General features: G+C 43.1%; 1 protein-coding gene across 5 annotated transcripts in view; it reads right to left on the reverse strand.

Annotated features, from left to right (window-relative positions):
* Positions 1–14,623, reverse strand: part of ACACA (acetyl-CoA carboxylase alpha) — a 268,972-nt gene that overhangs the window by 227,371 nt on the left and 26,978 nt on the right. For 4 of the 5 annotated variants that reach the window (XM_039350417.1, XM_039350415.1, XM_039350416.1 and 1 more), the window contains exon 4: positions 1,207–1,339. In XM_039350417.1, the coding sequence (XP_039206351.1) occupies positions 1,207–1,339 (133 nt within the window). Of the gene's footprint in view, positions 1–1,206; positions 1,340–5,056; positions 5,352–14,623 lie in introns of those variants that run through there. The other variant, XM_039350418.1, reaches the window with a different exon arrangement.

Raw genomic sequence — 14,623 nt, forward strand, 5'->3', positions numbered from 1 at the left:
CAGAGGGAAGGACGAGAAACAATGGTTGGAAGCTGATCAAGGAGAGAAGCAACCTAGAATTAAGGAGAGACTTTGTGACAGTGACAATCAACCAGTGGAACAGTTTGCCTCCGAAATCATGGGTGCTCCATCCCTGGAGATTTTCAAAAAGAGACTGGACAATCACTTGTCTGATTGTGATGGTATAGGTCAGTGGTGGCGAACCTATGGCACGGGTGCCAGAGGCGGCACTCAGAGCCCTCTCTGTGGGCACGTGCATCGTCGCCCAGTCCTAGGCCTTCAGCTGGGTTTTATAAAACCTTTTTGTTTTAGGCCTCTGCCGTGTGAAAAAAAAAAAAAGGTTCAGTCAATTTCAACTTCTCGCAGGAAAACAAAAGTTCTTGCAAAGTTGGAATTGATTGATTGAACTTTTTAGTCCCACCCAGTCTGCCATTACCACTGCAGCCATGCCCACCCAATTGGCCACGTCCACTCAATTGGCCATACCCAGCCAATGGGCCACGCCCACTTGGCACTCGCCAATGCATAAGTGGGTTTTGAGTTGCAGTTTGGGCACTCAGTCTCTAAAAGGTCCTGCTTGAGCAGGGGGCTGGACTAGAAGACCTCCAAGGTCCCTTCCAAATTCCTATTCTATTCTATTCTATTCTATTCTATTCTATTCTATTCTATTCTACTCTACTCTATTCTATAGCAGAAGCAGAGTTGGAAGGGACATTATAGGTCATCTAGTCCAACCCCCTGCTCAAGGAGACCCTACACCATTTCTGACAAATGGTAGTCCAGTCTCTTCTTGAAAGCTACCAGTGATGAAGCTCCCACAACATCTGAAGGCAAACTGTTCCATTGGTTGATTGTTCTCGCTGTCAGAAAATTTCTCCTTATTTCTAGGTTGAATTTCTCTTTGATCAGTTTCCATCCATTATTCTTCGTCTGGCCTTCGGGTGGTTTGGAAAATAAGTTGATCCCCTCCTCTCTGTGACAGCCCCTCAAGTATATTGGGACACTGCTATCATATCTCCCCTAGTTCTTCTCTTCACTAGACTAGCCATGTCCAATTCCTGTAACCATTCCTCATACGTTTTAGCCTCCAGTCCCCTAATCATCTTTGTTGTTCTTCTCTGCACTTTTTCTAGAGTCTCAACATCTTCTTTATAGTGTAGAAGCCAAATTCTATTCTATTCTGTCCTGTTGCGTTCCATTCTTTACCTTCTCAATAACTTTGTTTCCTCCAAAACGGGTGACAAACTCTGCTGGAGATGCCACAGTGAAATCCCTCGGTAGATCCACCTTCTTCCTATCTCGGCCTTGTTTCATGAGGTGAAGGCCGGACATGCTTGGCCTGGGGAGATAAGGAACACAACAATGTTAAGAGTTGTAAGAAGATGTTGCAGAGACACTAGATGCCAAGACTCGAAGCTAAGATCTTGGCTAATAAGCTACAGACCATCATCCGAGGATCAGGTATGGAACTGCACAGAGGTGTATGACGACCCTCCAAAGGAAGGAATTTTAAGAGGAGTATTAGCATTTTGAAGGAGAACCCAAAACAAACTAAGCTCTGAGGATGTTGTCTTGAATAATATCTTTGGAAATTCTCAATCATCCAGGTCACGGTTGTCCCAAAGGTGCTTTTTCAAAGGGCAACTGGACTTTGTTTTTCCTTAAAGAGGTTTCACTTGTCATCCAAGAAGCTTCTTCAGTTCTTCAGTTCCATTCTCCACCATTCAGTCAGAACTGAAGGAGCTTTTTGGATGAGAAGCAAAACCTCTTCAAGATAAAACAAAGTCCAGTTGCCTTTTGAAAAAGCACCTTTGGGACAACTCTAGAGAGTGTGTAGGACAGGGCTTTTCAACCTTTTCACCCATTGTACCACTTTTAGGATATGGCAATATCCAAGTACCATCAGTCACCTAGCAAGGTGTCAAAAACTTGATGACCAAAAAAAAAAAGAAAGAAAAAAAAGAAAAAAGTGATAAAATACAAGTAGTCCTCAACCTACAACAGTTCGCTTAGTGACTGTTCGAAGTTACAATGGCACTGAAAAAAGTGCCCCCCCAAGCCACAGACGAGCAAGACACCTGCCTGCCCACCTGGCGCCGCTCTTCCTCCTGTCCGAGGTTTTCATTGTTGTGAACATTTCTGTTGGGGATTGGCAGTGGGGGTGGGGTGGGGGGGTGTTTGGTTTTTATTCCCCGTCTGCTGGGTGGTTGCAGCAGGTTTTGGTCACTTCACAAGACCCTGGGACACTGTGACCGTCATAAATATGAATCAGTTGCCAAGCATCTGAATGTAAATCACAAGACCCTGGAGATGCTGCAACATTCCAGCTGATCGGCACTTCTTCTGGGCTCAGCAGAAGCACCAGGATCAGTGCCGGGCTCCAGCTGGAGCCTGGTGCTGATCCTGGCACTTCCGCTGAGCCCTGACAGCCCTGCAGCTCCAGCCATCTCTCGCTCAGGCTTGTGCAGTGCTGCCACCAGTTCAGCTCATTCCCCTCCCCCGCTACCACTTTTCTAGGATGGTCACGTACCACCTGCCAGGTGCCAATGTACCACAGGTGGTACCCATACCACTGGTTAAAAAGCCTTGGTGTAGGAGATACATTAAGGCCAATTTGGCAAGAAACCAGGGGGCCATGAGTTCTAGTCCTGCCTTAGGCACAAAGCTATCTGAATGGCCTTGCGCCAACCACGCTGCCTCAGCCCTAGGAAGAAAGTAATAGCAAAATGCCCTGAAAAACTTGCCAAGAAAACTGCCTGGACTAATTCGAACAGTCACCAAGAGTTCAAATATGATTTGAAGGCACAAACACAATTTCCCAGGGCAGAAATGCACAAAATGTCAAGAACTCTAGGGGCTGAAACTGGTAAGAAGGGTAATCTTTGATTCTCACATCAGTGCAAGACATTCTGTGAACAAGGAACAGATGCCAGATTCCTTCATTATGGAAAAGCAATGGCAATATTAGATACATCCCTAGTTATAGCAAGATCTTTTGTAAAATACAGAAATAAATAAAGCATGCCAATTCCAAATTATTCCTTCTGACTTCAATAAGCACGGCTGGAATTCCAGCATTAGTATCCCATAATCGCACCGATCCAGAGAAACAGATCAGAACAGAGAGTTTGTCTATTTGCAGCTAGTCCTTGAAATACAACCACAGTTGGGATCAGAATTTCTGTTGTTAAGTGAGCATGTGTTAAGTGAGTTTTGCCTCATTTTTTTGACACAGTTGTTAAGTGAATCGCTGCAGTTGTTCAGTTAATAACACGGTTGTTAAGTGAATCCGGTTCCCCCACTGACTTTGCTTGTCAGAAGGTCACTAAGGGGGATCACATGACCCCGGGCACATTGCGACCGTCGTAAATACGAGCCAGTTGGCAAGTGTCCAAATATTGATCACGTGACCACGGAGATGCTGCAACTGTTGTAACTGTGAAAAACGGTCATAAGTCATTTTTTCCAGTGTCATCGTAACTTTGAACAGTCGCTAGATGAACTGTTGCAAGTTGAGGACTACCTGTATTTTCAGGTTGTCCTTGAAATACGACCACAATTGGGACCAGAATATTCTGTTGCTGAACAAGGCAGTTGTTAAAGCCCATTTTACGACCTCTTTTGCAAAGGTTATTAAGCAAATCACTGCAGTGGTTAAGTAAATCACAGGCTCGTTATGCAAATCCAGCTTCCCCCATTGCCTGGTTAGAAGAGGTTGCAAATGGCAATGACATAACATCATGAAGCTGCACTCTTCGTAAATTTGCAGCTGTCAAAAAAGCCAACAGAATGCTAGGCTGTGTTAACAGAAGGATAGAATCAAGATCACGTGAAGTGTTAATACCACTTTACAATGCCTTTGTAAGGCCACACTTGGAATACTGCATCCAGTTTTCTCACCACGATGTGAAAAAGATGTTGAGGCTCTAGAAAGAGTACAGACAAGAGCAACAAAGATGATTAGGGGACTGGAGGCTAAAGCATATAAGGAACAGTTGCTGGAATTGGGTATGTCTAGTTTAATGAAGAGAAGGACGAGGGGTGACATGATAGCTGCGTTCCAGTAGCTCAGGGGCTGCCCCAAAGAAGAGGGAGCCAAGTTATTCTCCAAGGCTCCTGAAGGCAGGACAAGAAGCAATGGGTGGAAACTAATCAAGGAGAGAAGCAACCTCGAACTAAGGAGAAACTTCCTGACAGTGAGAAAATTAATCAGTGGAACAATCTGCCTCCAGAAGCGGTGAATGCTCCAACACTGGAAGTTTTTAAGAAGAGACTGGACAGCCATTTGTCTGAAATGGTACAGGGATTTCTGCCTGAGCAGGGGGGTTGGACTAGAAGACCTCCAAGGTCCCTTCCAATTCTGTTATTCTATTATTCTGTTTGCCTGCAAAGTTAAAAGTCTCTGCATGAACTTTTTCAACCATTCTTCAAAGAATGAAAAGTCTCTCCACATCTTCCTTTCCAAACCCAAGGAGAAATTCCTTGCCTTCAAGTGGCAAGGTAACCAAATACAACTTACAACAGTTCATTTAGTGACCGTTCAAAGTTACAACAGCACTGAAAAGGGGACATACGACCGTTTTTCACAGGTACAACCTTTGTAGCATCCCCATGATCACATGATCAAAATTCTAGACGCTTGGCAACCGACTCATACTTATGACCATTGCTGTGGTCATGTGATCCCCTTTTGCGACCTCCCGACAAGCAAAGTCAGGTGGGGAAGCCAGATTCACGTAACAACTGAGTTACTAACTTATCAACTGCAATGATTCACTTAACAACTGTGGCAAGGGAGGTCGTAAAATGGAGCAAAGCTCACTCAAGAAATTTTGGGCCCAACTGTGGTCGTAAGTTAAGAACCACTTGTATATCTTCCCCCACAAAAAAAAATGAAGAATAAAAACTTTTAGGAACCAGTTCTCAATTCCGCTGAAGTTAATTCCATCAACTTTTAAAACACAAGTCGTCCAAAATTCTACATCAAAGCTCCCCAGAAACGATCCATCTAAAATCAGATTGGAAAAATGTGTCCAGCCAGCAATCTATTTATTACCTTGGAAGCATATGGTATTTCACACCTTGACTTTCTTCTCCGGTCGGTTCAGCCATGCTGCCCGAGAAACGCAAAAGGTATCTTCAAAATTTAGAGACTCGACAAGACAATTGTGACACCCAATGCAGCTGCTTTAAACTAGTTTTTCATGTTGCCTTCCTGTTCTCCAAATAAACTAGATTTTTTTTCTTAGTTCCTATCAACTGTTTTGCATTTTTAACCTTTGTCCCTTTGCTTTTTTTTTGCCCATTTCTCTCTGTGCTCACACTCAGCAGTAGGCAGGGACGCAGAAGAGCTACAAGCTGCAGCTGAAAGAAAAATTAAATAAAATAGGCACAAGCCTTGGAGGAGGAAAGCCAGAGTAAAGAGCTCCCTGATTATGCAATGGGAAGGGAGGGACTTGCTCGTCCTGCAAAATCAGAACACTGCTGTCATGAACCAAGAGAAATCCACGCATTGCAAGATTTTACCATCTTCTTCCAAGCTGGCAACGCCAAAAAAAATGTAGTACATTTATTCATTTTTGTTTTATTTATCAAATTTAGAAATCTCCACAGAGGGGCTCTGGGCGGTATACAACTAAAATATTAAAAATAAAAGCAGGATCTGAAATTTAAAGAAGTGCTAATCCTTTAAAAGTGGGATTTCCGGCTAAATCTGATGGCTGGCTTCAGCTCTGGGCTACAAGAAATGAATATTGTAAAAAAGTCATTTAAAAAAAAAATGCTGGAAGATTCGACTTGCTGAAGCAGCTGTTAAGACAACTCCCTACTCCACCCCAGAATGAATGCAGAAATCTGAATGCTGAACAAGTAACTGCAGGCACAAATCGGAGAGGCATGAGAAAAAAGTTATTTTCCAATCAGACCCGAAAGCAATGCACTATCGGGGGGAAAAAAATCATTGACACTATGATAACTCACTCACATTTATCACAAATAAAAGGCCAGCTGAATTTGGCACTGAGTAAATTAAGCAAATAAACAAGCTGCATAATTCCACTGTGCAATCCAGGGGAAAAGACAAGGATACTTGAACGTCACGTGAAACCTGTTTTTTTAACAGTTTGCCGGGGGCGGGGGGGGGGGGTTTCAAGCATTTCTTTCCAGTGGTAGGGTTACCAATTTACCATTTTGTCTTTCTTCTCCAAAATGTGATTTATATTTAAAATAGAATAGAATAGAATAGAATAGAATAGAATAGAATAGAATAGAATAGAATAGAATAGAATAGAATAGAATAGAATAGAATAGAATAGAATAGAATCTTTATTGAGAATAACTAGACTAGAATAGGATAGGTCAGACTGGACTAGATTAGACTAAACTAGATTAGAATAGAATAGAATAGAATAGAATAGAATAGAATAGAATAGAATAGAATAGAATAGAATAGAATAGAATAGAATAGAATAGAATAGAACTGGAAGGGACCTTGGAGGTCTTCTAGTCTAGCCCCCTGTTCAAACAAGCGAGTCCAATCTCTTAAAAACCTCCAGTGATGGAGCGCCCACAATTTCTGACGGCAAGCTGTTCCACTGGTTAATTGTCCTCACTGTTAGGAACTTTCTCCTTAATTCGAGGTTGCTTCTCTCTTTGGTCAGTTTCCAACCATTTTTTCTTGTCCTGTCCTCTGGTGCTTTGGAAAATAATTTGTCTCCCTCTTTGTGGCAGCCTATCAAATACTGGAATACTGCTATCATGTCTCCCCTATTTCTTCTTTTCTTTCGACTAGCCAAGCCCAAGTCCTGCAGTTGCTCTTTATATGTTTTAGTCTACAGGCCTTGGATCATCTTAGTTGCTCTTCTCTGAACTTTTTCCAAGGTCTCAACATCTTTTTTGTAGTATGGTGACCAAAATCGGTTGCAGTATTCCAGGTGTGGTTTCATAAAGCAGCACTAATACTTTGCGTGATCTTGATTCTATGCCTCTGTTTATACAACCCAGGATTGTATTAGCTTTTTTGGCTGCTGCTGCACATGGATGGCTCATAGTCAAGTGATCGTCCACTAGGACTCCAAGGTCCATCTCACATTTACTGTTTTTAAGCCTGGTTTCACCTAACCTGTATTTATAACTTTGATTTTTCCTGCCTAAATGTAAAACTTCGCTTTTCTTCACATTAAAACTCACTTTGTTGGATAGGGCTCATTGTTCACATTTGTCGAGATCTTTTTGAATTCTGAGCTTGTCTTCTGGGGTGTTGGCTATTCCTGCCAGTTTAGTGTCATCTGCAAATCTGATGAGTTCCCCTTCTATTACCTCATCTAAGTCATTGATGAAGATATTGAAGAGTACTGCGCCTAAGATGGAGCCTTGTGGTACCCCACTGCTTACTTTTCTCCATGTGGATGTAGTACCATTGAGGACTATTCGGTGAGTATGGTTTGTCAGCCAGCTACAAATCCATCTGGTGGTGATGTTGTCTATTCCAGCTTTTTCTAGCTTACCAAGCAATAGATTGTGGTCTACTTTGTTGAATACCTTACTGAAATCTAAGTATACTATGTCCATAGTGTTTCACTGGTCTACTAATTTGGTCACTTTATCAAAGAATGAAATAAGATTCGTTTGGCATGATCTGTTTTTAACAAACCCATGCTGGCTACCAGTTATAATTTTGTTTGCTTCTAGTTGTTCGCAGATCTGTTTTTTGATTATCTTTTCCAGGATCTTCCCAAGTATTGACGTTAGACTGACTGGTCTGTAGTTTCCTGGGTCTGTTTTTTCCCCCCTTTCTTGAAGATGGGAACCACATCAGCTCTTTTCCAATCTCAGGTACTTCCCCGGTCTTCCAGGATTTTTGAAAGATGTGGTACAATGGTTCTGAGATAACATCTGCCAGCTCCTTCAGAACTCTGGGATGCAATTTGTTAGGTCCTGGTGATTTATATTCATCAAGGTCGGATAGGTGTTCTCTTACCATTTTCTTGCTTATTTTAATTTTTGTTTCTTGTATGTCTTTCGCAGTATTTTTGTTGGCATGTTGTGCTATAATTTCTTTTTGTGAAGACTGATGCAAAGAATGAGTTAAGCAGCTCTGCTGTCTCCCTATTTGCTTGTTATTTCCTTGCCATCTTCTCTCTTTAGTGGACCTACAGTTTCCTTGACTTTTTTCTTGTTATTAATATGTTGATAGAAACTTTTCTTTCACTCATTTCTAGGAGTGAAAAGTGATTGAAGTAAATATGTTCCAGTAAATTCAACCCAAAAAGCTGTAAATTGAGGCAATAAAGGTAGTCCTCAACGTACGACCACCACTGAGCCCAAAATTTCTGTTGCTAAACGAGACAGGTGTTAAATGAGTTTTGCCCCACTGGATGATCTTTCTTGCCACAGTTGTTATATGAATCACTGCAGCTACTAAGTTAGGAACATGGTTATTAAGTGAATCTGGCTTCTCATGGACTTTGCCTGTCAGAAGATTGCAAAAGGAGATCATATGATAAATATGATTCAGTTGCCAAGCGTCTGAATTTTGATCACATGACCATGGGGATGCTGCAAGAGTCATTAAGTATGAAAAAGGGTCATAAATCACTTTTCCAGTGCTGTTGTAACTTCAAACAGTCACCAAAGGAACTGTTGTAAGTCAAGGACTACCTGTATTTAAGTGACAATATTTAGTTTTTTTGAACCATAATTAGTTTATCATTTAGTCCAGCAGCAGCAGCAATAGCAATAGCTAAGGTGACCAACTTTTTTACAATGAAAAGGAGGACGCAAATAAATTGAAGAAAAAAATATTGTAAATAAAAGAAACATTTTTTTCATTGCAACAATAACACAGACAACTTGCATGTGCAAAGTTTGCCAGCCGGGTGTTTTGGCGCGCCCAGCAGCAATTCCTATTGGCTTTCGAAAGCCAATAGGGGGAGTAGCACAGCTCATGCAAAAGTTGAAAAAAAAAACATCAAAAAAAGGTGCCGGAACACCGTTCTGAGCATTCTATGAGGGAAAAAAAAAGCCCTGCAGATTAGTCTTCAAATATCAAAAAGGAGGACATGAAGGAGGACACTTTTTGAGGGAGGACAGAACTTACAAAAGGAGGACTGTCCTCCCTAAAGGAGGACGGTTGGTCACCTTACAATAGCACTTAGGCTTACATGGTGCCCCATAGTAATTCTCAACCTTGGTAACTTTAAGACAGTGTTGTGATTCCTCGCCAGCCAGTGGACCCAGCAGCTGAGTCTGAGGAATCAGAGGACTCAGAGGAGGGCCTGGAGTGACATCAGAGTCAGAGGAGGCTCTGAGGAGCTCCAAGACTTACAGTCTGACGAGGAGCCTGGCCCCTCTACTCACACTCAGGGCGAGACACAGCTGTGCTGGGAGCCTGAGTTGGACAGTGATGAATCACAGCTGGGAGATATCCAGGATGGACAAAAATGCCGGCAAGAAAAGAGAGTAGGACAGAGGAATGCAATGGGGCGGCCCCAAAGGCAAAGGAGAAGGCATTAGGAAGCCACACCTTGGCTGCATAATGAAAAGGAAGGTGTGGGAAGTGCTGGTTGCCGAAGGCAACCATTCGTGTTGAGGATCGAGTTTTGTGAACTGTGTTTGTTTGCACATTCAAATATTTTTGTTATTATAATCTGGTCAGATGGTAAATTTTCATTTTTCCAAAATTGAGCAAATACTATTCTCGCAACTGTTAACACATGTAATATTAGGTACTCATTCTCTTTTCCATAATTCAGACCTAATATTCCTAGCAAACACAGTTCCGGTTTAAATTCTATCTGTATTTTAATCATCTTTTCTAGCCACATATGAATCTTAAACCAAAATTTCTTAGCGTCCCTAAACTGAACCTTTTGACATGTTCACCCACCTCACATCAGAAGTCTGGAAAGATAAAGATAATTAAGATGACAGACTGTCCTCCTTTAGGGAGGACAGTCCTCCTTTTGTAAGTTCTGTCCTCTCTCGAAAAGTGCCTCCTACATGTCCTCTTTTTCGATATTTGAAGACTAATCTCTATAAATCTCCATATTCGATTGATGCCGATCCGATCCGTTGCGTGTGATGCGACGTATTTGTATTTGACATGACAATTCGTCAAGGCTCGGTACAGTACGGCGAGACGCGATTATGAGATGCATGCGCTCCGCACAGGAGAATTGTTTTGAGAGACTGCGCAGCACGCAAGAGTGTTCCTTTGTTTACTTCTTACCGAAACACGACACAACACACGCATGCATTAGACTCACCTTTTTTTCTTCAATTTATTTGTGTCCTCCTTCTCATTGTAAAAAAGTTGGTCACCTTAAGATAATACTTACACCAAATTGACTACTAGACCAACAATCAAGAGGTAAACAATACTCCAATCAAGGAATTACCAACTCAGACAGACAAGCCAACAGTAAACAACAGCCAAATCAAGGAACCACACTCCCATCAACCCTGATAGGGCGAGCCACTTGCATATTAACAGAGAGCAAACCCCACTCCCTTCTAGCACTGATGACATTACCTAGTTGGGTGATGAAACGTCCACAAGAAAACAACTAAGTTCAAAGAGCACCAAGGACACCATACATGAAACAAATTAAATGTATTTCTTAACACACTTTTAATTACCAAGGCAAAAAAGATCATAAAATTGAGCAAGGCTAACTTAACAACCACCTCGTTTAGTAATAGAAGTTTCAATCACAACTGTGGTTGTAAGCCGCAACCTGTAGTTATGAACTGTACCAGTATCTGCCCATGAGCCTAGAGCAGGGATGGGGAACCTTGGCTCTTTTATAACTCTGGACTTCAACTCCCAGAATTCCTGAGCCAGCCACGCTGAGGAGAAAGGGAGAGGTTTCCATGCTGAGCCATGCTGGCTCAGGAATTCTGGGAGTTGAAGTCCATGAGTCATGAAACAACCAAGGTTCTCCAACCCTGGCCTAGAGGAAGAGGTTTGTGCAATAGGATTATCAGCAAGCCAAGCAAAGCACTCAGGGCACAGTGTGATGTCCAAACACAAGAATGAAATTAAGCACCATCAAGTTCAGTACAGGTGATCCTCAAGTTATATGACCACAACTGAGCCCAAAATTTCTGTTGCTAAGTGAGTTTTGTGACATTTTACAACCTTTCTTGCCAGTTCTTAAGTGAATCGCTGCAGTTGTTTAGTTCAGCGTTCCTAACCTTTCTGACTCCACGGACGCCGTTGTGGCAGCGGCAGCAGGGGGGAGGTTGTGGTTTCACACTTGCAATCCACATCTCACATATGTGCAAATGAAGCTTCATGCATTCGCCCACCACTTTTGCAACCCGGTTCCCAAAAGGCCACAGACCACTACCAGTCCTCAGACCGGGACTTGGGGGCACCTGACTTAGTTAGTAAGACGGTTGTTAAGTGAATCTGGCTTCCCCATTGACTTTGCTTGCCAGAAGGTTGCAAAAGAAGATCACATGACCTCGGGACACTGCAGCCGTCATAAGTATGAGTCAAATGCCAAGAGTCCAAATTTTGATCCCATGATCATGGGGTCGTAAGTGTGAAAATGGTCATAAGTCACTTTTTCCAGCGCTGTTGTATCTTTGAACGGTCACTGAATGAACTGTCGTAAGTCGAGGTCTACCTCTATTTGAAATATGGATTTTTATGTGATTCTGCCATCATAAATATGAGTCAATTGCCAAGAGTCCAAATTTTGATCATGTGACCATGGAGTCATAAGTGTGAAAATGGTCATAAGTCACTTTTTTCAGTGCTGTTGTAACTCTGAACGGTCACTAAATGAACTGTTGTAAGTTATAGACTACTTGTAATTTGCCCTGGCCTTCCTGGGAGTAAGAGAGAAGGGCTGGCCCCAACTCTACTAATGGCTTTACCCTACAGCTGGGCTAGAACTAACAGTACCCTGTTTCTAGCTTGATAGCTTTAACCACTATACCAAACTGCAATCCCAAGCTGTATTTATAATGGCAAAAACAGGGTAGGGAGAGTATAGGTGGTCCTCGACTTAGGACCACAACTGAGCCCAAAATTTCTGTTGCTAAGTGAAACATTTGCTGAGTTGCTTCCTGGCCACAACTGTGAGGGGTGAACCACTGCAGTTGTTAATTTAGTAACACGGTTATTAAGTGAATCTGGCTTCCTCATTGACTTTTCTTGTCAGAAGGTGCAAAACGTGATCACATGACCCTGGGACACTGCAACGGTCATAAATATGAGTCAGTTGCCAAGCAGCTGAATTTTGATCACGTGACTATGGGGGGGGGAATGCTGCAATGGATGTAAGTCTAAAAAACGGCCATAAGTCACTTTTTTTGGTGCCACTGTAACTTTGGACGGTCACTAAATGAATAGTTGCAAGACCAGGACTGTCGGTATCTAAAGCGGTATATAAGTCTCGTAAATAAATAAATAAATAAAATAAATCTAGGGAAAACTGCAGACCACATTATTTTGCAAGTTATTGGGGGGGCGGGGGGGGAGAGTGGGACATAGGGCAGGGCTTTTCAACCAGTGGTACGGGTACCACCTGTGGTATATTGGCACCTGGCAGATGGTACGTGACCATCCTAGAAAAGTGGTAGTGGGGGAGGGGAATGAGCTGAAATGGTGGCAGCACCACACAAGCCTGAGCGAGAGACGGCTGGAGCTGCAAGGCTGTCAGGGCTCAGCGGAAGCACCAGGATCAGTGCTGCTTTCCAGCTGATCGGCACTTCTTCGGGGCTGTCAGGGCTCAGGGGAAGTGCCAGGATCAGCGCCACGCTCCAGCTGGAACTTGGTGCTGATCCTGGCGCTTCTGCTGAGCCCTGAAGAAGCGCTGATCAGCTGGAAAGCAGCACTGATCCTGGCGCTTGTGCTGAGCACAGAAGAAGCGCCGATCAGCTGGAATGTTGCAGCATCTCCAGGGTCTTGTGATTTACATTCAGATGCTTGGCAACTGATTCATATTTATGATGGTCACAGTGTCCCAGGGTCATGTGAAGTGACCAAAACCTGCTGCAACCACCCAGCAGACGGGGGGAATAAAAACCAAACACTCCCCCACCCCACCCCCACTGCCAATCCTCAACAGACATGCTCACAACAATGAAAACCTCGGACAGGAGGAAGAGCACCGCCGGGTGGGCAGGCAGGTGTTTTGCTCGGCTATGGCTTGGGGGGCACTTTTTTCAATGCCATTGTAACTTCAAACAGTCACTAAGCGAACTGTTGTAAGTCGAGGACTACTTGTACTTCATCACATTTTTCCTTTTTTTTTTTTTGTTTTTTGGTCATCAAGTTTTTGACCCCTTGCTAGGCGATTGGTGGTCCTCAGATGTTGCCATATCCTAAAAGTGATACAATGGGTGAAAAAGCTGAAAAGCCTTGACGTAGGAAACCAATTTTAAACCTAATTTAAATTTGAGGAGAGGGAGGAGGATGCCGGAAAGGAGTGAGGGAGAAGTGGAAGAAAACAATATTTTATTTTTCCCAGGAATTTGGCAGCAGCAGGTCAAATAAACGTGGTGGCCCAATAAATGCAAACAGATTGAGAAAGACGTTCAAGGCTATGGTCGCCTGGCACATAAAGGTGTATTTCGTGCCATATTTTAAACACACAACAACTGCGTGTTTTTGATGACACGTCTCCTGGGCCAATTTGGCAATTTAGCCTTCTTGTAACTTTACAGAGCCAGATTACATTTCAGGAAAGAACGTTAGATGCCTAAGGGGGCACGATTTCAACGGAAGATTATTTAAAATATTTTGTCAAGCATCTTCAAGGAGGATTACAGGTAGACCTTGATTTACGACCACAGTTGAGCCCAAAATTTCTGCTCCTAAGCAAGACAGCTGATAAGTGAATTTTGCCCTACTTTTACAACCTTTCCTGCCACAGTTGTGAAGTGAATCACTGCAGTTGTTAAGTTAATACAATGCAGTTGTTAAATGAATCTGGCTTCCCCGTTGACTTCGACTGTCAGAAGGTGGAACAAGGTGATCACATGACTCTGTGACATTGCAACCGTTATAAATGGAATACGGCATCCAATTTTGGTCACCACACTATAAAAAGGATGTTGAGACTCTAGAACAGTGGTTCCCAACCTTTCTAATGCCGTCACCCCATAATACAGTTCCCCATGTTGTGGTGACCCCCAAGTGGGTGTGGCCACCAATAAGAGGGAGTAGGACAGCTAGGGAAAAGGGAAAAAAATGGCGGACAGCATGGTTTGGTGACCCCCGTGAAATGGTCATTCGACCCCAAATGGGGTCCCGACCCACAGGTTGAGAACCACTGCTCTAGAAAGAGTGCAGAGAAGAGCAACGAAATTGATTAGGTGGGTAGAAGCTAAAACATGTGAAGGACGGTTACAGGAACTGAACATGGCTAGTCTAGTGACTGCTATCATGTCACTCGTCTTACAATATTTGAGGGGCTGTCAAAGAGAGGAGGGGGTCGACTTATTTTCCACAGCACCCAAAGGTGAAACAAGGAACAGTGGATGGAAACTGATCAAGGAGAGAAGCAACCTGGAATTAAGGAGAAACTTCCTAACAGTGAGGACAATTAACCAGTGGAACAGCCTGCCTCCAGAAATCGTGGGCACCCCATCACTGGAGGCTTTCAAG

This window comes from Crotalus tigris, unplaced genomic scaffold, assembly GCF_016545835.1.
Source record: "Crotalus tigris isolate CLP2741 ecotype Arizona unplaced genomic scaffold, ASM1654583v1 scf7180000018330.590113, whole genome shotgun sequence".
Taxonomy (NCBI): Eukaryota; Metazoa; Chordata; class Lepidosauria; order Squamata; family Viperidae; genus Crotalus; species Crotalus tigris.